The sequence below is a fragment of the Panthera uncia genome, assembly GCF_023721935.1.
Source record: "Panthera uncia isolate 11264 chromosome C1 unlocalized genomic scaffold, Puncia_PCG_1.0 HiC_scaffold_4, whole genome shotgun sequence".
Classification (NCBI taxonomy): Eukaryota; Metazoa; Chordata; class Mammalia; order Carnivora; family Felidae; genus Panthera; species Panthera uncia.
Window position 1 is genome coordinate 68,982,980 of NW_026057585.1, and position 23,446 is coordinate 69,006,425.

At 39.0% G+C, this 23,446-nt stretch overlaps 2 protein-coding genes across 5 annotated transcripts in view; both read right to left on the reverse strand.

The window, feature by feature from the left end:
* MAST2 (microtubule associated serine/threonine kinase 2) overlaps positions 1-23,446 on the reverse strand; it is a 219,378-nt gene that overhangs the window by 191,481 nt on the left and 4,451 nt on the right. For all 4 annotated transcript variants that reach the window (XM_049618614.1, XM_049618612.1, XM_049618611.1 and 1 more), the window contains exon 2: positions 1,638-1,782. In XM_049618614.1, the coding sequence (XP_049474571.1) occupies positions 1,638-1,782 (145 nt within the window). The remainder of the gene's footprint in view (positions 1-1,637; positions 1,783-23,446) is intronic.
* Positions 11,740-23,446, reverse strand: part of TMEM69 (transmembrane protein 69) — a 145,172-nt gene continuing 133,465 nt past the window's right edge. The window contains exon 3 of the transcript XR_007455040.1: positions 11,740-11,787. The gene's annotated coding sequence lies outside the window, so the exon portion shown is untranslated. The remainder of the gene's footprint in view (positions 11,788-23,446) is intronic.

Below are 23,446 nucleotides of genomic sequence, written 5' to 3' on the forward strand. Positions count from 1 at the left end.
CTTTTATCTTTGGTCACCAAGGACAGTAAATGAAAATAAAGAAGTAAAATATACAAACAAACAAAGGCTATAATGAGGGAGGGGGATTGACTAAGGAAATGAATAAAATTTGGGGAAAATCTAAAGCAGATAGGTGAATCATAACCAATGGAACTGGGCAAAGAAAGACATAAGGTATAATAAGCATAAAGGAAATTGCAGTTAAATCACATATGAGGCTACCCTGCAAAATCTCAGATAAGTTCAGTATTCAGAGATACAAGATACTAAAGAAGATATAAAGTTAAGACATAAAGCTGAACTCAGATTAACTGAAAATCTATAGGCAAACACAACCACATTCCCATATTGTACCACCCAGCAGCCAGACAATCCCCTCACAGGATAGAAGGGATATGGGATCTCAGAGCAGAGTGATGGATTCTGGTTGTTAGGTGCTCAAAAGAAAGAGCTGATTCAGAAACAAAACTTTAAAAAAAATTTTTGATACAAAACTCAAAATTCTGTTTACTCATACAAAATTGAGAAGGTAACACATCCTTATATTCATAGCATTCTGCTATGAAAAGAACCAAAAAAATGGCTTTATGTGATTAAATACATGCCTGGCAAAATAACAATTCCAATAAAAAAGTGCAAAGATAAAGCCAAGAAAATAGCCCTGAAATGGGGCAAAAATAAAAAGAAATTTAAAACCATTTACTATTAGGCCAAGAAGTATGGTGGGGTTTCTTCTCTATTAATCTAGTATTTTTAACTGAGGCCAGATTCTCTTTTAATATTCTATTGATTTCTTAAAATTATGTCACATTTTAATGGTTTCCCACTTGGACTATAACTTCCTTGTATCATTTCTTCCTCTTGAATTTTTTAAAGACTTTTCAATGGGGAAGGTAGGGAGGCACTACCGGCTTTGGAAAGGATTTTGAAAATGGGGGTGGGGGCAGAAAATCAAAAGGAGTGCCTGGATGGCTCAGTCAGATAAACATCTGACTCTTGGTTTTGCTCAGGTCATGATACAGCAGTTCATGAGTTCAAGCCCCACGTCGGGCTCTGCACTGGCAGTGCAGAGCCTGCTTGGGATTTTCTCTCTCCCTCTCTCATTGCCCCTTCCCCATTCTCTCTCTCAAAATAAGTAAACTTAAAAAAAGAAAGAAAGAAAGAAAGAAAGAAAATCAGAAGAAGCAAAGGATGTAAAGTCTACAGAAGTGAGCAGAAAGCAGAAGTCAAATTCAAAGAGAATAACCAGTGACAGTGGTCAACTAGGAGATAACTAAGAGGCCCAGGAGGCTACCATTCAGAGACACCACCAGGAACTAGTAAAGAGAGGAAGACAGCCTTACCCTTGAGTGTTTTATACAAAACTACCACCAGAGAAGATGACAAGTCAACTGATATACTGTTAAATATTGACAACACAGTCCCATATTTCTTAAAAAACAAATTTAGAGAGGCTCCTGGGAGGTTCAGTTGGTTAAGCATATGACTCAAGTCATGATCTCACACTTCATGAATTTGAGACCCACTTGGAGCTCTGCACCGGTGGTGCAGAGCCTGCCTGGGATTCTCCCTCTCTCTCTCTCTCAAAATAAATAAATAAAAGCTTTAAAAAAAAAAAAAAAAATTTAGCTACTCACCTGACAGAGAACTGGCCAGGCTTCCTCTCCGTAACTTACAGTCATCCTGACTAAGTTGTCGTTGAAGTTTAGCTTTTCCAGTGGATGAAAACAGGTCAGGATTACTGAGCTTCCTGAAAAGCAGGGGACTAAGTCCAGTTTTTTCCTTCAAAGAAAAAAAGGTAAAATATAAAGTCTTTAAGGTCTTTTCTGAAAGTATAAGGACTTTATATTAATCATTCATTACAGTTAAATAGTGCCAGCATTTTATACTTCCTGATCAACAGCTAAAGCCAAAAACATATTTCTTAGTAAAAGCTATTTGGGTATGCTATGAAGGCTACAGGACACTGATTATAAATGCAAATGAAGGGATGCTTAGGTGGCTCAGTCAGTTAAGCATCCGACTCTTGACTTCGGCTCAGGTCATGATCCCACTGTTTGTGGGTTCAAGCCCCGCATCAGGCTCTGCGCTGGTGGGGTGGAGCCTGCTTGAGATTCTCCCTCTTTCCCTCTCTCTCTGCCCCTCCCCCACTCACACTAAGTAAATAAACTTTAAAAAATAAAATAAATAAAAATAAATAAATAAATAATAAAATGCCAAAGAAAAAACGGGGGGGGAAGGCTCACAAGATGACACGTTAAGACATTTTGACAGGATGTATTATTCATAATGAGTACATGTCTAGTTATGTTTATTTATTTTCCTCCTTCTATTCACTCTTCCTATATATCCAGTAAAGAAAAGCATATTTTAGTTTTTAAAAAAAACATAAATAGCAGACCTTCCTTTACCTGATATACAAGGTTAGAAATGCCTCTAACATTCAATTAATGCTAAAATAAGATATAGAGATTTCTTTATAGGTCAAATAGGAGCTGAATACATGTTTCAATGAAAAAGCATAATAGTACTATGGAGAGGGGTGCCTGGGTGGTCAGTCAGTTGACCATCCAACTCTTGATTTCGGCTCAGGGCATGATCGCAGGGTCATGGAATAGAGTCCCACGTGAGGCTCCACACTGGGCATGGAGCCTGCTTGGGATTCTCTCTCTCTCTCCCTCTGCCCCCTCCCCAGCTCACACACACTCTCAAAAATTTTTTGAAAAATTTTTAAAGTACCACGGAGAAAATACAGATAATATGAAACATTGACAGAGCCTCCTCCCATTTGTCTGTATTTTAATCCAGCTCATCCTGCTCCATCCCAATGCCTGTTCCTCTTCACTCAGTAAGCAATGTCAACTCTCTTCAAGATTCAGACATTTTGAAGCAAACATCCACCTCATTGGCAGCATTGAAAGAGAAACTATTTTTAAAAAAATAAGGCAAATGAGACATATCTTTCACATTTCAATGAAAGAAACTAAAACAAATACAGGTAATTAGCACATCAAAGTGATATGGACAGGACAAAGACAAAATGAGAAACATAAGAAATAACTACAATCTATGTTACCTGCCATTTGAAGAATAAGACTCAAACAACTAGTAAAAGCCACAGGGCGGGGAGAATGGGAAAATGCCAACCTTCTTCAGATTTAAAAAAAATAAAAACCTATAAGGACATACACTGTGATTGGTGGGTTCACAAACATGTTCACAAACATAATACTGGTTGGTGGTGCCTATCCAGAATATAATTTACAAATGCCCCAAAATAAAAAAAGTTAAATAAAAATAACAGTTAAATAAAAATAAAAATAAGAGTAAGTTAAATAAAAATAAAGAAACAAGGAAACAGTATTTTTAAATTGGTAGTAAATGGATAAAATTATGAAGAGGGATATTTAGGCACTGTATCATTAAAGCAAATGGTGTGTCAAGATAACTATAACAGAAGTTAGCAGGGAGAAAGGGAAACTGGAAGCAGTAACTAATACAAAAAGAGAAGACAGCAAGATAGCACTGTATATTCCCACCATCGGGTGTGTTAAGGATGAAATACTACCTATGCATCAAGGAGAAAGCATGGAAGGAAGCAGGGTTTGGGCACTAATGCTGATAACCAACCAAAAAAGGCCGGCCACTCACAGAGGCAATACCCCAGCATGCAGCTTTAGGTGGAGTAAGGAAGCATTGGAAGATATCAAGCTGAAGTAATATCCTAAATGAAGACAATAGGGAGAGGGAAAGGACTCATCCCCAAAATAACTTACAAACCAACTACATCAGGAAGCCAGCACTGGGATGCCTGCTACACTGTATGGATGAGCAATTAGTCTTAGCCAGAAAAGGAACAACAACGAATACAGGACTAGAGCAGCACCAATTAAGAGCAAGTCCTAGCCTTTTCAATCTCCCTATTCCCTATCATAATATACCATAGAGAAAAAAAAAAAAAGCCAGAAAACAGAAAAAAATAAATAAAAGTATATCACATCCCTTCTTATTCCAAGTCTCACCTGTCAAAACCTTGCAAAGGGAAGCAAATATAAATTAAATTGGATAAGAAATTTAATTTTTAAACAATTTTATTTTTAAGTAATCTCTACACCCAGTGTGGGGCTCAAACTCAGAACCCGGAGATCAAGAGTCGCATTTCCACCAACTGAGCAAGCCAGGAGCCCCTGAAATTTAACTTTTAAATTAGTATGTCTTTTTTTTTCTTTTTACTGAAGTATATTAGTCATTTCAGAAAAGTACACATATCCAAGCATATAACTCAATGAATTTTCACAAATTAAACATACCTATGTAACCTGTATCAAGATATATATTTAAAAAAAAAAAAAAAAAGACATAACCAAGCACCCCAAAAAGCCCACTGTGTTCCCTTCCAAGCACTACCCAGGCTTCCAACAGAATAGATTATATAAAGTGAAAAACTTGGGGCACCTGGGTGACTCAGTCGTTTAATCATCTGACTCTGGATTTCAGCTCAGGTCATGATCTCAGGGTTCGTAGGATCAAGCCCTGCCTCACTCAGGCTCTGTGCTGACAATATGGAGCCTGGTTAGGATTCTTGCTCTCCCTCTCACTCTAATTTTGCCCCTCCCCTGCTCACACTCTCTCTCAAAAATAAACTTTTTTTAAAAAAATTAATAAATACGAAATCTTTATATGAATGGAATCAACTAGCCTGGACTTTTTAAAACTAAATTTACCCAAGAAGTCATTAAGGGACAGGATAGAATGAAGCAAATAATACAAAATCACATATAATCCAACAGAGAAAGAAAAAGTGTATAGGAGGTAGAACTTCCTTACTAATTTCCATAATAACTTCATATAGTTCTCTAGTTTCCATTCTAGTCACTTATGAGATCCATCCAAGCTGCATGTTTTCAGGTTCTATGGGATCCATTATACCCTTTAAACTCTTCCTTTCGGCTCAAACTAGATTAAATTGGTTTTTATAGTGTTTACAATCAAATGATTCTTAAGCAAATTAGGGAGTTAAGGAGGGGAAAGAGTCTAGGAAGACTTAGAGGCTTCTGGCTTGGGTAGTATGCTAATCAAGACACGGAATACAGAAGGAGAAACAATTTACAAATAAAACACTGCTCTGACAATAGTAAATATTAGCATTAACTACAGATCATAGTACTTTTCCAATAACTATTAGGGGAACTATAAACATTTAACCTGAAAGAAAGAAAACAAAGGAGACATGAGTAACTCTCTACATGAGTGCTATTTCTTACATTACAGGAAATTTCTAACTTCTGAGGACAGAATTAGAACTAATGGATGAAATTAACAGATAAAGTAGGTTTAGTTAGAAGGAAGAGCTGTCTAGGGGCACCTGGGTGGCTCAGTTGGCTACTGTCCCAACTCTTGATTTCGGCTCAGGTCATGATCTCAGTTTGTGAGTTCAAGCCCTGCATCAGGCACTGAGCTGACAGCACAGAGCCCGCTTGGGATTCTCTCTCTCTCCCTCTCTCTCTCTGCCTCTTTCCCGCTCTCAAATTCTCTCTCTCAAAATAAATAAACTTTAAAAAAAGAAGAAGAAGAAGGAAGAGCTATCTAACAGTCAACAGGCCACCTTAAAAAGGAATGGACTGTGCCACCAGAAATACTGAAAAAGGTGAAAGCTGACCCAAAGCAGTAATTCTCAAAATGTGGTCCCCCATACCAACAGCACCAGCATGACCTGTGACCTTGCTAAAAAATGCAAAATCTCAGGCTTCACCTCAGACCTACAAAATCAGAAATTCTGACAGAGGGGACCAGCAATCCATGTTTTAGCAAGCTCTCCAGGTGATTCTGAAGCACATGAAAGTTTGAGAACCACCAGACTAGGTCAAAAACTTTCAACATGATCCCACCAACACACAAATATACCAATCAGTTGTGAGGACTGTATCACAAATTACTTAAAATTTAAATAAAGTACTCAAGTTTGCAACCACTTTAATTAAATGAAAGCAGGTTCTTGGTAAACTCTACAATAAAGTCAATTCACCTGTATTACAACATTCTTCAGTGAAAATTTTAAAAGGCAGAATTATAGCAAGCATCCCAGAAATTACACATAACCTATATTTATTTATATAACATTATAACAATAACACATCTAACATATGCCAGGTAAAGTCCAACTGTCCAAAAAAAAAGGGCTGAAAATTGCTTGACTACACAATCTCTACATTTTCTTCCCAACTCTAGGAGCTTCTTGCTTTCTTTTTTAATTATGAGTACTGAGTTGTGCCCATTTTGCTTGTTGCCCTGGGAGCCCTCACAGAGACTTCTCTCTTTTGGCTCAAAACCATCTCCCTCCTCCACAATACCAAAGCAAATCTCACACTAACTTTACCCACAACGCTAGTGTTGTGCTTACACTGTACTATGCTATTAGGATAGGATTCAAAGGAAAGGATTCACAGCTGAAAAACTGTAGTCTACACAACTAAAAACATTTGTACCAGACTAAAAACCTGGATTAACTCTCATTGGGAGTTGTCTTATCCCAAATGACTGGTAATCCAGTAGGTAAAGAGAATTCTATACCTCGTGGCAGATTCTTCCTGATCTACCCAACGAGAGTCAAATCCAGGTGCCACACTAATCAAAGTCCATCCTCTTAATCCCTATCAAAAAACCTTTGCTTGATTATCTATCTATAATGAACTTTGACCCATACCCCAAGCATATCAAACACAGACATAAATTAACTCTAAATGGATCATGAATCAAACTGTAAAACCTAAAACAATAAAACTTAAGAGTAAATTTTTGTAAGTTTTAGAGTTCGTAGATAAGATACAAAACACAAGTTTAAAAAGAACAAAGTTATAAATTGGACTTCACCAAATTTAAAAACTACTCCTCTTCAAAAGATACTGTTTAAAAAAATGAAAACAAATCACACACAAGGAAAAATCATTTGCAAAACACATGTTAGAAAGGACTGGCATTCACTATATAGAAAGGTCTTACACAATTCAATAACACACAAGCCAATTAAAAATGAAAAAAAGACTGAACAGACACTTCAACAAACAAGAGGCAACTACAGCAAAAGAATATACAAAACCATCATCAATATGATTTATCATTAGGGAAACAAAAATTAAAATCAAATGAGAAGTAATGTCAGCACAAAAAAAAAAAGGCGGGGGGGCGCCTGGGTGCCTCAGTCAGTTGAGTGTCTAACTGATTTCAGCTCTGGTCATGATCCCAGAGTCGTTGGATCAAGTCCCTCATCAGGCTCCATGCTGCAAATGGAACCTATTTGGTATTCTCTCTCTCCCTCTCCCCCACTCATGCACGTGCTCGCTCTCTCTCTAAAACAAAACAAAGCAAAACAAAACCGCACAGTTGCAAGCTAACATCTCCCCAGAGAAACAACTGGAAAACAAGCAGAAACTATCAGAACCACCTTTGTCAGAATTCTGGAAAACAGTCAAAGGTTTACAGTCAAGAAAATGCTGAATCAAGAAGTAAACTTAAAAATGGTAGGAATGCTTTGTGGCATTTTTATGTGCCCCTGCCCACCCACTTCTTGATGTTAAAGCAGTGTGAAGACATCAGCTGGTGGTCCTAGTGCGGGACCTTGGTCCCCGATTCTAGAAGGAGCAGAACAAATCTTGTTTGCAAATTATTGTTTATAGCTGTTCTCACTTGTCTGGGGGCTGCCAGAAAGACTGACACAAGGCACTCCTTTATTTCACCTAACTCAGAATCTGCTCAAGGCAGAAAAGCAGGAGGCTTTGCTCAAAAACACTGTAAGGTGATCCGACCACCCAGAGCCACGTGGACCAAAAGATTAAAGGTGAGACATAAAACAGACTGCCTAAAGCCTGGGAGGAAAAAGGGAGAGTTTCTTTGGAAAATTTGTGCAATCAAAATAGGGTAATTTAGAAAGTCCAAGGTAGGGGCACCTGGCTCGTTCAGTCGGAAGAGCTTAGGCCTTTCATTTCAGGGCTGTAAACTCAAGCCCCACATTGACTGTAGAGATTACTTAAATAAATACACTTAAAAAAATAATAATAATAATAATAATAGAAAGTGCAACGCAAAATGCATGCTCAAGAAAGACCTGAAAAGACTCTAAGCTTTCATTTCAGGCTGATCCCTATGCTCACTATAAGTCTAGCTAAACAAAAAGTCCATATAGGAGAGTGGTTTGCAAAGACCCTATAGGAGGTAGGTTTGTTTATTTAGATTCTGGTGATCAAGGAAATCTCTATCTAAACACAAGCTAAGGAACAGAGACTTCAGTACCACAGTACAGTACCACAGTATACACAGACCAAGGAATATAATTTCTGCAAAAATAAATAAAAAATAAATGTTGGGAAAACTCACTAGAAAAATGGACAACTACAGCCTTCAACAACCTAAAACAACAAACTCTGGAGAAAGGGGAAGTGATTTCCAGAGTTATCAACATTCAAATGTCCATTTTTCAACAACAAAAAAATCACAAGACCTACAAAGAAATGAGAAAGTATGGACCATTCAAAGAATCAAAATAACAGAAACCACGTCTGAGGAAACCCAGCATTTAGACCTAGTAGTAAACTTTAAATCCCTTTCTTAAATATGTTCAAATGTACAAATGAAAGAAAATCGGAAAAACAATGCATGAAAGAAAAACAGGGTTGCATATATGATACTCAAGGAAAGACAATGTGAGCCAAGGATTTTATATCCAGGATAACTAACCTTCAAGGTAAAGGGCACAGGAAAACTGTTACCAATATAAAAATAATTAGAGAATATTGTTCCAAGAGGCCCTTCCTAAGGAATCTACCAGAAAACAAGATTTACACAATCAAAATAATTAGAGCAATATCAGCATGTGATTAGCATTAAATATGCAGTCACTTGTAAAATGAATAAATGTACATTCAAAGGGAGAGTACAGTATATAATGGCTATATAATTTGAAAATGTAGATACACATTTTCAACCACAAGATGGAAGGGGAAGGTGGAGACAGCATATACAAAAAAAATTTAACAGTTCTCATTAATCATTTATGGTAGTACATTAGAATTGCCTTTAGAGACATATATTTATGTAGGACAAAGCAAATGCATAATTACTGGATATTCTAATTGTTGGTTCAAAACACTCTCAGAAGCTTCCCGGCTGTAATCTGAAAGTGGCCCCTGTTTCAGGGGTAGGGAGAGACAAAAGAAAGAGGCAGGCCACTCCAAGTTGGTAGGTGGCAGTATTAATAACCAAAGGAAACTTACATAACAAGACTTGCCTTGGGCAGCAGCAAGACAAATAGATCTCCACACCTGCCCACCAGATCTTGGTTTATAAAGAGGCCTTAACTAGGTGCAGTCGTGTATACCATGCAGGTGTTTTCAATACTACATCACTATCTCAAGGCTATGTCCTTGAAGAAGCCTCTGGGAGCAGGAAAGGCAAGTGGAACCTATTTCCAAGGACAGGGGAGGGGTGAGGAGCCTCCCAGAGCCCAGGTCCATCTGCAGTCATGTCTTTTTGATAACATTCTCCAATACTTAATTCTTTCACACCGTGAGTCTTTGGGAATATGATTCGAGGTAGGAAATAGAGAAAATACTGATGTAATATACAGGAGATTAAGTTTTTTTAAAAATCTGAGTAGTCCTTTGCAAATACACTGTTAATTGACAAGTAGTTTATGTATTTAACTCTCCACTGACAAGTTTAGAAACAATGACCAACATAATAGCAAAGAGTATCCTTAAGATATAGTTTGCAGTTGTTCTAAAATACCATTTCCCATTAAAAGAAACCAAGAGTTCTTAGAAAAACAGCTAATTCCAGGTCTAAGGTGGAAAATGAGCCCGGAACAGTTTGACCCATGAGATTGCAAAAAAACTATCAAAACTATTAGGATCAGGTCCAAAAGACTAAGAAACCAATTGTTTCTAGACAAGAGGACAATCTGAGATTCAATTAGTACAAGAAAACCATCAGATGCTGTACATTTAAATGCCTGACCGGGGTGGATCAGTCAGTTAAGCCTCTGACTTGGGCTCAGAAAGCCTGCTTCGGATCCTCTGTGCCCCTTTCTCTGCCCCTTCCCCACTTGAGCTCTCAGTCTCTCTCAAAAATAAATAAATAAACTTAAAAAAAAAAGGTTTAAATGCCTAACCACATGAATAATAAGATGACAGGGAACTAATTACCTTAAAAATCAGGCAAACTTAAAAGGAAAGAATCAAGCCTTTCTTACATGTACTATACCACTGGGAACTAAATAGTAGATGAGGGGAAGCATCTCCTCAAAATGTTATTCCAGTTAATAATTGAAAACAAAATGATAGAATTGTATCACCATTTTGCAACTCCCAATTACTGAATCTTGGCACTGAGCATCAAAACTGCTAAAATCAAAGAGTAAGCAGCAGAGATTACACACCTACTGTTGAAAGACCACACAACCATCTATAATTTTGCCAAAGGAATTAAACCTGAGGCTGGATGAAGCTTCTGTATCCAGCTGTAATTTGCAGGAAATACAAAGGATACGGAAACATTTTGAAATGCATCATGGTTATATAGTAGGAAACCTACAGGTCAAATGCCCCAGATATTTCTACGTATAAATTTTAAGGAAAAGGAAGACATGGAAGGGAAAGCTACAGATTAAAAAAGATTTAAGACATATCTTGTGTTGCGGCACCTGGGTGGCTCAGTCGATTAAGCATCCGACTCTTGATTTCGGGTCAGGTCATGATCTTACTGTTCCTGGGATAGAACCCACGCATCCAGCTCCGTGCTAACAGTAGGTAGCCTGGTTGGGATTCTCTGTCCCTCTCTCTGTGACCCTCCCCCGCTTGGGCTCACACGCGTGCGCAGGTGCATGCACATACACGCTCTCTCTCAAAATGGATAAACTTTAAAAAAATAAACATATCTAGTGTTTTTATTTATTTTGAGAGAGAGAGAGAACACAAGCAAGGGAGGGGCAGAGAGAGGGAGAGAGTCCCAAACAGGCTCTCTGCTGAAAGTGGAGCTCGAACTCCTAAACCTGTGAGATCATGACCTGAGCCAAAATCAAAAGTCCAATGCCCAAGGCACTAAGCCACCCAGGCACCCCTATCTCATGTTTTTAAAGGGGCAGGACTAAAATGTAATGTTTTAGATGCAAACTTACAAGGAAATGCAAGCAAATTATTACTTTTTAAGTCAGGACAGTTATTACTTTTGAAGGGAAGGTGGGGCTATGATTGAGATGGGACACATTTATAGAATGGGTGGCAAAACTGTTTTTCTTGATCTGGGTAATAGTTTGTAAGGGTGTTCATCTTACAATTCATTAAGTTATACATTTGTTTTGACTGCTTTTCTGTGCTTCTTATATTTTACAATAAAAAGGCTAAAAAAGAAAAAGAGGAAAGGAAAAAAAATCACAAAACAAGTGGCCTGCTGCAAAAGTAAGGGAATATTTTGCCACACATAAAGTTAGAGCAGTGACAAAAAACAAGCACAATAATAAACATAGAAACATTTAGTGAGATCCAGTACAAATGAGAAATTCTAAATCTTGATTTGACAACAAAAACAACACTCCAAAACAGACATTCTTTTTTAAAAAACTTTTTTAAGTTTATTTATTTATTTTCAGAGAGAGAGAGAGAGAGAGAGAGAACAGAAGGGGGAGAGGGAGAGGGAGAGGGAGAGGGAGAGGGAGAGGGAGAGAATCCCAAGTAGGCTCCACAGTGTTGGTACAGAGCACAATGTCAGGCTCAAACTCACAAACCATGAGATCATGACCTGAGCCAAAACCAAGAGCCAGATGCTTAATCGACTGAGCAATCCAGGTGCCCCCAAAGCAGACATTCTTATCCTCATTTCATATTCAAATCTACTAAGCTACTGAGAGAATTCACACCTAGTCCAAATTGTTTTTTCTCCTATTATATTTAAATTACATTAATAAAGAACTCATAACAATAAGAAAAATAAAACGAAAGAGTTATAAGAAAAACAAGAAAGTATATGGATAAGAAAGTCACAAGACAATAAATCCAAATAATAAATAAAATTCACTAGCAATTAGGGAAATATATTTAAAACACTGACAAGTCATCCAAACCTAACAAATTACCAGAAGTATTATTACCATAATATTATTACCATATTATTACCATAATATTATTACCATAATAACCTGATAAAACCAAGAGTTGGCAAAGACATAGAGAAACATCACTGGTCAAAGTAAAAATTGGTACAATCACTGTAGAAAACAATTTGGCAATAATATCCAGCAAGAGAAATTCCTGTACATGGGCACAAGGAGATAAGTACAAGGATATTTACTGCAGCACTATAATAGGGAAAATGGAAATAACTTAAGGGTCCATTATTATAAGAATGGATAAACTGTCATTTACTCAAAGGAATGCTATACAGCCTTTAAAAATTAATGAAACTGATTTGGAGCGCCTAGGTGGCTCAGTCAGTTAAGTGTCTTACTCTTTTTTTTTTTTTTTTTTTTTAACATTTATTCATTATTGAGAGACAGAGAGAGTCAGAGCACAAGCATGGGAGGGGCAGAGAGAGGGGGAGACACAGAATCTGAAGCAGGTTCCAGGCTCCGAGCTGTCAGCACAGAGCCCGACACGGGGCTCGAACCCACCAGCAGTGAGATCATGACCCGAGCTGAAGCTGGACGCCCAACCGACCGAGCCACCTGTGCCCCAAGTGTCTTACTCTTGATTTCAGCTCAGGTCATGATCTCACAGTTCGTGAGATCGAGCCCCACATCAGTCTCCATGCTGACAGCACAGAGTCTGTTTGGGATTCTCTCTCTCCCTCTCTCTCTGCCCCTCCCCTGCTTGTTCTCTCTCTCTCTCTCTCAAAATAAATAAATAAACTTTTAAAAAAATTAATGAAACTGATTTAAATGTATTAACATAGATCAAGGTTGGCAAACTTCAGCTGGCAGGCCAAATCCTAACCATAGCCTGTTATGTCCAGTCAGAAAGCTAAAAGTAGTTTTTACATTTTGTAAATGGCTAGAACACAAATCAAAAGAACATTATTTCATGAAATATTCTCAATATGAAAAATATAAAAGTTACATTAAATTCCAATTTCAATGTCTATACATAAAGTTTTATTGGAACATAGCCACATTCACTCATTTACATATTATCATAGGTATGCTATCATGCTACAACAGAAATGAGTAGTTATGAAAAAGTATGACAAAGCCTAAAATATTTATTATCTGCCCCTTTACCGAAAAAGTCTCCTGATCCATGACATAGATAATTCTCAAAAAAATATTGACCAGAGTCTGGGTAGCTTAGTTGGTTACACATCCAAATGTTGATTTAGGCTCAGGTCAAGAACTCACATTTCATGAGATCAAGCCCCATGTCAGGCTCTGTGCAGACAGTGTGGAGCCTGCTTGGGATTCTCTCTCTCCTTCTCTCTCTCTCTGCCTCTCCCCCACTCTCTCTCTCTCTCAAAAATAAACTAAAACAAAAACCAATGTTAAATTAAAAAAGTAAGAGCAAAAAGATTTATACAGTAATATATAATTTATATAAAAGTTAAAAACAAATACAGCTTCATCTTACTTATAAATATCTTTAGTAATGGATTGTTTTCCTTCCTTATTAATGCAGCATTTAAATACACACCACCTTTAACAGTGGTTTCTTTCAGGAATGATAATGGGGAGGGAACGGATGCTAAAAGTAACTGTAACATTTTACTCCTTTAAATATAACATTTTACTCCTTTAAAATCTAAAGCAGGGTCCCTGGGTTGCTTAGTCACTTAAGCTTCAGACTTCAGCTCAGGTCATAATCTCACAGTTCATGGGTTCCAGCCCGAATCAAGAGAGAGAGAGAGAGAGAGAGAGAGAAAGAAAGAGAGAGAGAGAGAGGGAGAGAATCCCAAGCAGGCTTCACACTGACAGCTCAGATCCTGGAGCCTGCTTTGGATTCTGTGTCTCCCTCTCTCTCTGCCCCTTCCCTGCTCAGCGCAAACGCACTCTGCTCTCTCTCTTTCTCTCTCAAAACTAAACACTTTAACAACATTTGAGTATCTACTATGTTCCATAAAGTATGTTAGGAATACAAACCTAAGCAAAATAAAACCCTGATACTTATTACTTTTTTACTCTATTTTGCCTAAAGCAGTGGTTCTGATCCTCAAAGTGTGGTCTCCAGACCAGCAGCATCACTTTCATCATCACCTGGGAACTTGTTGGAAATGCAGACTCCAGGCCCTACTCAATCAGAAACTCTGGGTGTCAGGCCCAGCCATCCTTGCTTTAACAAGCCTTCCAGGTAATTCCATTAGCCCTGAAGACTGAAAATAACTGGCCCAAAGAAGTTCACACCCATACCCCAAAAGAGTGAGGCTCTGGTTAGGCTCTGGGGCACCTGGGTGGCTCAGTCAGTTAAGTGTCCGACTTCTGCTCAGGTCATGATCTTGCAGTTTGTGAGTTCGAGCCCCGCGTGGGGCTCTGTGCTGACATCTCAGGGCCTGGAGCCTGCTTCGGATTCTGTGTCTCCCTCTCTCTCTGCTTATTCACCTGCTTGCTCACTTGTTCTTTCTCTCTCTCCTCTCTCTAAAAAATAAATAAAACATTAAAAATTTTTTAAAAATAAATAAATGGGTTAGGCTCACTTAAATGGATCAGTCTCAGGAATTAAGAAAAAGCATAGCTAGAACTGGATAGCCACATGCAAAAGAATAAAGTTAGACCCTTACCTCACACCATATACAAAAAATAGCTCAAAACAGATCAAACACCTAAACATAAGGTCTAAAAACATATAAAACTCCTAGACGAAAACATAGGGGTAAATCTTCATGGGGATCTTGGCTATGGCAATAGTTTCTCAGATGTGACCAAAATCACAAGCAACAACAACAACAACAAAAAAGGTAAATTATACTCCATCAAAATTAAACTTTTGTGCAAAGGTCACCAGCAAGAAAGTAAAAGACAGGGGCACCTGGCTGGCTCAGTCAGAGCTCTCACGACCATGAGATCATGACCTGAGCCAAAATCAACAGTTGGATGCTCAACCAACTGAGTCACCCAGGCAACCCAAAGACAAAATCTTAAAAAAAGAAAAAAAAAGTGAAAGACAACCTACCAAATGGGAGAAAATACCTGTAAATCATATCTGATAAGATATCAGATTCTAGATGTCAGATATCAGATATCTAGATATCCTAGTATCCAGAATAAATATAGAACTCTTACATCTCAACAACAAACAACCCAATTTAAAAATGGGCAAAGAACCTGAATAAACATTTCTATGACAAAGATATACAAATGGTCAACAAGCACATAAAAAGATGCTCAACATCATTAGCCTATAGGGAGATGCAAATCAAAAAGCACAATGAGGGGTGCCTGTCTAGCTCAATCAGAAGAGAATGATCTTGATCTTGGGGTCATGACTTTAAGTTCCATGTTGGATGTAGAGATTACATACATACACACATACATACATACATACATACGTAAGCAAGTACAATAAAGGGCACCTAGCTGGTTCAGTCAGGAGAGCATATGGTTCTTGATTCGGGGTTGTAAGTTCAAACCCACACTGGGTGTAAAGATTACTTAAAATAAAATCTTTAAGAAATAAAAATAATTTTAAAAACTTAAAAAAATTTTAAAAGTACAATCAGAGATCACTTACATCCACAAGATGGCTAAAAAAATTTTTTGATCCAAAATAACAAGTGTTGAAAGGTCATGTAAAACTGGAACCTTTGCACATTGCTGGTAGCAATGTTAAAATGGGACAGCTAGGGGTGCTTAGGTAGATCAATCGGTTGAGCATCTATCTCTTGATTTCAGCTCAGGGCAAGATCCCAGGGTTGTGGGATCGAGCCCCACATCAGGCTCCACACTGAACATGGAGCCTGCTTGAGATACTCTTCCTCTCTCTCTCTCTCTCTCCCTCCCTCCCTCTGCCACTCTCCCTCACTTGCTCGCTCACTCGCTCTCTCTAAAATAAAACTTAAGGGCTTCTGGGAAGATGGCGGCATAGGAGGACGCTGGGCTCACCGCCTCCTGCGGATCAATTAGATTCCACCCACACCTGCCTAAATAACCCAGAAAATCGCCAGAAGACTAGCAGAACAGATTCTCCGGAGCCAAGTGTAGACAAGAGGCCCACGGAAGAGGGTAGGAAGGGCGGAGAGGCAGTGTGCACTACTCGGACTGGCGGGAGGTAGCCAGGGTGGAGGGGCGGCCCGCCGGCCAAGCAAGTCTGGCTTGCAAAAGCAGAGGGGCCGGACAGAGCGTGTTCTGACAGCAAGCGGGGCTTAACATCTGGAAGGTTATAAGTTAACAGATCTGCTCGGAGAACAGGAGGGCTGGAGGACAATGGGAGGGAGAGTTGTTGAGCCCCGGACCACAGAGCTCAGCTTGGCGGGGAACAAAGGCGCTCACTAGCGCCATCTCCCTAGCCCAGTCCCCAGCCAAAATCCCAAAGGGAACCGGTTCCTGCCAGGGAACTTGCTTGCACTGCACAAACACCCAACACTGTGCTTCTGTGGATCCATCCCTCCATCAGCGGGTCTGACTGCCTCCCGGTGCCGCAGGGCCCCTCCTAAAGCGGACAACGGAAGGAAAAGCGAGCTGAGCCTGCCCCTCCCACCCCCGTGCACCTTGCCGATCCACCCCAGCTAATATGCCAGATCCCCAGCACCACAAGCCTAGCAGTGTGCAAGTAGCCCAGACGGGCCACACCACCCCACAGTGAATCCCACGCCTAGGAGAGGGGAAGAGAAGGCACACACCAGTCTGACTGTGGCCCCAGCGGTGGGCTGGGGGCAGACATCAGGTCTGACTGTGGCCCCGCTCACCAACGCAAGTTATTCAAGACAGCACTGGGGAAGTGCCCTGCAGTTCTGCACCACTCCAGGGACCATCCAAAATGACGAAACGGAAGAATTCCCCTGAAAAAAACCTCCAGGAAATAACGACAGCTAACGAACTGATCAAAAAAGATTTAAACAATATAACAGAAAGTGAATTTAGAATGATAGTCATAAAATTAATCACTGGGCTTGAAAACAGTATAAAGGACAGCAGAGAATCTATTGCTACAGAGATCAAGGGACTAAGGAACAGCCAGGAGGAGCTAAAAATGCTATTAATGAGCTGCAAAATAAAATGGAAACGACCACAGCTTGGATTGAAGAGGCAGAGGAGAGAACAGGGGAACTAGAAGATAAAATTACGGAAAAAGAAGCATCTGAGAAGAAGAGAGAGAAAAAAATCCAGGAGTATGAGGGGAAAATTAGAGAACTAAGTGATGCACTAAAGAGAAATAATCTACACATAATTGGTATTCCAGAGGAGGAAGCGAGAGGGAAAGGTGCTGAAGGTGTACTTGAAGAAATAATAGCTGAGAACTTCCCTGATCTGGGGAGTACCTTCTATACACAATTTTATTTTATTTTATTATTTTATTATATGAAATTTATTGTCAAATTAGTTTCCATACAACACCCAGTGCTCATCCCAAAAGATGCCCTCTTCAATGCCCATCACCTACCCTCCCCTCCCTCCCACCCCCCATCAACCCTCAGTTTGTTCTCAGTTTTTAAGAGTCTCTTGTGCTTTGGCTCTCTCTCCCACTCTAACCTTTTTTTTCTTTGTTTTCCCTTTCCCTTCCCCTCCCCCATGGGTTTCTGTTAAGTTTCTCAGGATCCACATAAAAGTGAACACATATGGTATCTGTCTTTCTCTGTATGGCTTATTTCACTTAGCATCACACTCTCCAGTTCCATCCACGTTGCTACAAAGGGCCATATTTCATTCTTTCTCATTGCCACGTAGTACTCCATTGTGTACATAAACCACAATTTCTTTATCCATTCATCAGTTGATGGACATTTAGGTTCTTTCCATAATTTGGCTATTGTTGAGAGTGCTGCTGTAAACATTGGGGTACAAGTGCCCCTATGCATCAGTACTCCTGTATCCCTTGGGTAAATTCCTAGCAGTGCTACTGCTGGGTCATAGGGTAGGTCTATTTTTAATTTTTTGAGGAACCTCCACACTGTTTTCCAGAGTGGCTGTACCAGTTTGCATTCCCACCAACAGTGCAAGAGGGTTCCCATTTCTCCACATCCTCTCCAGCATCTATAGTCTCCTGATTTGTTCATTTCGGCCACTCTGACTGGCGTGAGATGATATCTGAGTGTGGTTTTGATTTGTATTTCCCTGATGAGGAGCGATGTTGAGCATCTGTTCATGTGCCTGTTGGCCATCTGGATGTCTTCTTTAGAGAAGTGTCTATTCATGTTTTCTGCCCATTTCTTCACTGGGTTATTTGTTTTTTGGGTGTGGAGTTTGGTGAGCTCTTTATAGATTTTGGATGCTAGCCCTTTGTCTGATATGTCATTTGCAAATATCTTTTCCCATTCCGTTGGTTGCCTTTTAGTTTTGTTGGTTGTTTCCTTTGCTGTGCAGAAGCTTTTTATCTTCATGAGGTCCCAATAGTTCATTTTTGCTTTTAATTCCCTTGCCTTTGGGATGTGTCGAGTAAGAAATTGCTGCAGCTGAGGTCAGAGAGGTCTTTTCCTGCTTTCTCCTCTAGGGTTTTGATGGTTTCCTGTCTCACATTCAGGTCCTTTATCCATTTTGAGTTTATTTTTGTGAATGGTGTGAGAAAGTGGTCTAGTTTCATCCTTCTGCATGTTGCTGCCCAGTTCTCCCAGCACCATTTGTTAAAGAGACTTTTTTCCATTGGATATTCTTTCCTGCTTTGTCAAAGATTAGTTGGCCATACGTTTGTGGGTCTAGTTCTGGGGTTTCTATTCTATTCCATTGGTCTATGTGTCTGCTTTTGTGCCAATACCATGCTGCCTTGATGATTACAGCTTTGTAGTAGAGGCTAAAGTCTGGGATTGTGATGCCTCCTGCTTTGGTCTTCTTCAAAATTACTTTGGCTATTCGGGGCCTTTTGTGGTTCATATGAATTTTAGGATTGCTTGTTCTAGCTTCGAGAAGAATGCTGGTGCAATTTTGATTGGGATTGCATTGAATGTGTAGATAGCTTTGGGTAGTATTGACATTTTGACAATATTTATACTTCCAATCCATGAGCACGGAATGTTTTTCCATTTCTTTATATCTTCTTCAATTTCCTTCATAAGCTTTCTATAGTTTTCAGCATACAGATCTTGTACATCTTTGGTTAGATTTATTCCTACGTATTTTATGCTTCTTGGTGCAATTATGAATGGGATCAGTTTCTTTATTTGTCTTTCTGTTGCTTCATTATTAGTGTTCTATACACAATTTTAGAAGCTGGAAATATAGCAGTGAGAAAAACAGACCCAAATTCCTGCCCTCATGAACCATATATTCTAATGTGGAAGGATGACAATAAACAGCAAACACGTTAACAGTACCAGGTGGAAAAAAAAGAAGGAAAGGGAATGACTACGTGTTACCTTATTTTTATTTTTAAAAATTTTTTTAAATGTTTATTTATTTTGAAAGAAAGAGAGAGAGGGAAGGAGGGGCAGAGAAAAAGGGAAAGAGAAAATCTCAAGCAGGCTTTGCAATGTCAGCACAGAGCCCAAGGTGGGGCTCGATCTCACAAACAGAGATCATGACCTGAGCTGAAATCAAGAGTCGGATGCTTAACCAACTAAGCCACCCAGGTGCCCAACTTCTTTTTTTTTAATATTTATTTTGAGAGAGAAAACAAGGGAAAAGGGCAGAGAGAGAGAGAATCCCAAATAGGCTCCATGCTGCCAACATAGAACCCAACACAGAGCTTGATCTCATGTACTGTGAGATCATGACCTGAGCCAAAATCAAGAGTCACTTAACCAACTGAGCCACCCAGCTGACCCTCTCCCCTTCATTCTTTATCCCCCTTCCTTGCTTTATTTTTTCATAGTACTTATCACCATATAACATAGTACATATTTTATTTTATTACCTGATGTTCCCTCTACTATAATTTCTTGGCCTTTTGGCTAAGATCAAACATGACATTCCCTCTACTAGAATAGACACTTCATAAAAGCAGGGTTTGTGGCCTGCCTTTTCCACTGCTGTAATCCCAAGAGTACTGAAAACAAACAAAAAACTGTTGAATCAAAGAATAAATGAAAAAAGGAGCAGTGTAGGATTAATAAAGTTTTTTTTAAGATGGAAAATAATATAAATATTATAGCCATATTAATGAGAACAAAACATACAGAGCATACAACAGAAAAGAAAAACTAATGATTCAGGAATATGAAGGAATGATTTCAAGAAGAAAACTCTTAATTGATGTAGGGGTTGTCCTTGGTAAGAACAGGAAGAGATTATCCATAGCAATAGGAGAGAGGGCATGGAATATGGGTACAGATACAGGTAGGTTGGGTAATTTATAATGGGAGCTTGTGGAAGTTCTCTTCGGATTTTTTTTCCCTTCAGTTAAACAGGAAACAAGGATATCAACTAAGAGTAAAGAGGACAAAGAGAGTTTTGGAGATTTGAGGAGAAAAATTAAACTATCATTTAAGAGTGAATGGACTAGGGAAATGTCATAGGACTGAGTGGCAGTGCTGACAGACTCTTTGAGGTTCCTGATCACAAACTGGGATGTCACCATGGTCATGTTTTTCTCCAGCCACATTCAGCTGCTTAGACACAGGTGCAGAATAGCCAGAGTTGGCGTAATGATGGTTGGAATTTAGTCAAGCACATATGCCAGAAAGGGGAAATGGCAAAGAAACTGGAGGTACATGCACAGGAATGATTATGATAGCCCATGAAATGTTAAGTTGAATAGGAGGGAAGTCGAAGCATGAGGTGACTGACAATGAAAAGATGGTTTAAAAAAAAAAACATCAACTAGAGGTTCCAAAGACCTTGAACCATTTTTGAAGAGGACATTCTAAAAGAAGTGTGAAATAGAAAAATGGAGGATGATGTGAAGGTCAGAGTGTGGTAAGCTCAAAACTAAGATTTTAGGGGCACCTGGGTGGCTCAGTCAGTTAAGCTTCCATCTCTTAGTTTCGGCTCAGGTCATGATCTCACAGTTCATGAGTTCAAGCCCCACATCAGGTTGTGTGCTGACAGCGCAGAGCCTGCTTGGGATTCTCTCTCCCTCTGTACCTCCCCCACTGATTTGCTTGCTCACTCTCTCTCAAAATAAATATTTTTTTAATCTTACATTTAAAAAAAACAAAGATTTTAGAGGTGGAACAATTATTGGTAAGGATGAAATATACCTAATGAAAATGGAAGTAGAAGGTTCAGGTTGATGTCAATTTCTCCCCTCAATCATTTACTATATATCCATTGCGTTCATGGCTGTGGTAAAGGGAAGAGGAAAGAATCTTTGGGAGTTAATAATGAGGCTCAAAGCTAAAACAAAAGGTTGCCAACTATGTCTCACTAACTGCATTTTGTGGAAGTCCTTACTCCTAATAACATCTAGCCTCTACTCTCCCTTGAGGGCTTTTTCTTCTTCACCCAGGGCTAGGCCTTGATCCAACAACCCCAGTTTTCAACTTATTTGGAACCTCAAGTAGGTATATTAATGATGAAAAACAATCATCACCTGCTAATGAAAAGTAATAATTACCAAGGTACCATAGGGATTTAATCAAGAAAATACAAAGCTAGGTAACAAATTTAGCAGAGAATCACACAGCAGTTAAGACCAGCAATGAAGAAGGTAACAATCATTGCAAGATTCAGCTGCCTTTGATACTCATGACTATAGGTCACCATCAGTAACTGGGGTGGTAAAGCCTTTAGGCTGATCATTAGGCTAAGAGGCATCCAGTAGAACAGAGACAGAAAAATCAGGAACATTGTCCAACCCACTTCAACCATCCCAGGCTCTCTACTCCCACTACCTTTGACGAAATCAAATCTTCCAAAGCCACCACGTTTTCAGGAGCTGGCCTTTACCCATTATACTTGTGGATAAGAGGCAAGGGAAGGCTAATAAACTTTCTATACTGAAAACTCAAAAGAATTCTCAAATGTCTATGTCTCAATCACCATGCCCAACATTCTATCCCCCACACCGTTGCCAAAGTAATCCAGCTAAAACACAAGTAAGACCATCTTGCTTCCCTATTTATTACACGTTTACATAGTACTAAAGAGCTTCTATAACCCAGGCTCCTTCAGTCTCTTAACTAACCATCTATGCCTTTAACTTTATGCTCCAGCAATACCAAGTTGATTTTAGTTCCCTACATACAATATGCAGCTTCCCCTCTGTCTTTCTTTCCTATGTTTTTGCCAATGTACTAACATTATACTGCAGAGGAAAGAGATGTTGCTGATTTCCATGAAAATAATTTTGCAAATTTCTCAATGGTGCTGAGGGAATATCTTCTTCCATCCTCAAAAATGTCTCATTTCCTTTAATTGGCTATTTCTATCATGCTATTATTATTCGAATCCCCCCAAATTCAAAACATTTGAAGAATTTTCTATTCATCAATAAATACTTACCAACTGTGAGCAAAGCCCTGTCTATGCATTATAGTAGAAAAATTATATCGTTCTTACATTTAACCATTTACAACTTAAAAGCAGAAATGAAATAATACAAAATGAATACAGAAGGATAAAAGTGCTAAAACTCTAATTCATTCACCCACTCATTCAGCAAATCTTTATTCAGAACCTACCATATACCATGTAGTGGACAAAACAATGTTATAGAAACAAAATGAGATAAGAATTAGTATTTATTGGGGCGCCTGGGTGGCTCTATCAGTTACACATTCGACTTCGACTCAGGTGATGATCTCACGGTTCATAGGTTCGAGTCCTGTGTCAGGCTCTCTGCTGACAGTGCAAAGCCTGCTTGGGATTCTCTCTCTCTCTCTCTGCCCCTCCCCAGCTTGTGCGCGCTCTCTCTCTCTCTCTCTCAAAAATAAACATTAAAAATAATTTTTTTAAGAATTAGCATTTATTAAGTCCCTATCTAATGTGCTTTCTAATCATTTTTTCATTTTCATTTAATATCATAGAACCAAAGCTTTCACTTTCTGGATCACAGATTTTTGAGAACTAAAATTTCAGGAGATTTAAAGATTTATTAAGCCTAATCAAGGATCCTCTTAGGAAGAGCTCACCTAGAAAAATAACTTCAAAGAACAGTTTCTGTAGCATTTGAGCTAGGCCTGGAACCTTGAGTAGAATTTCAATGGGCAGAGGCAGAGAAGAGTTTTTCAGATGGATGATTAATTAAAATAAGTATACAAAAGTGCCCAACAGTAAACAAATATTTACTGACCGCCAACTACTACAACCAGTTAAAACACTAAGGTGATACAATGAATAAGACAGTCTCTGAGGAGTATTTTCTCTGATGAGAGACTGATAACCAATTAGCATGCTCATTGAGCAAATATCTGTTTCAAGCACCACCACATGTTTCTTTCTTTTTTTTTT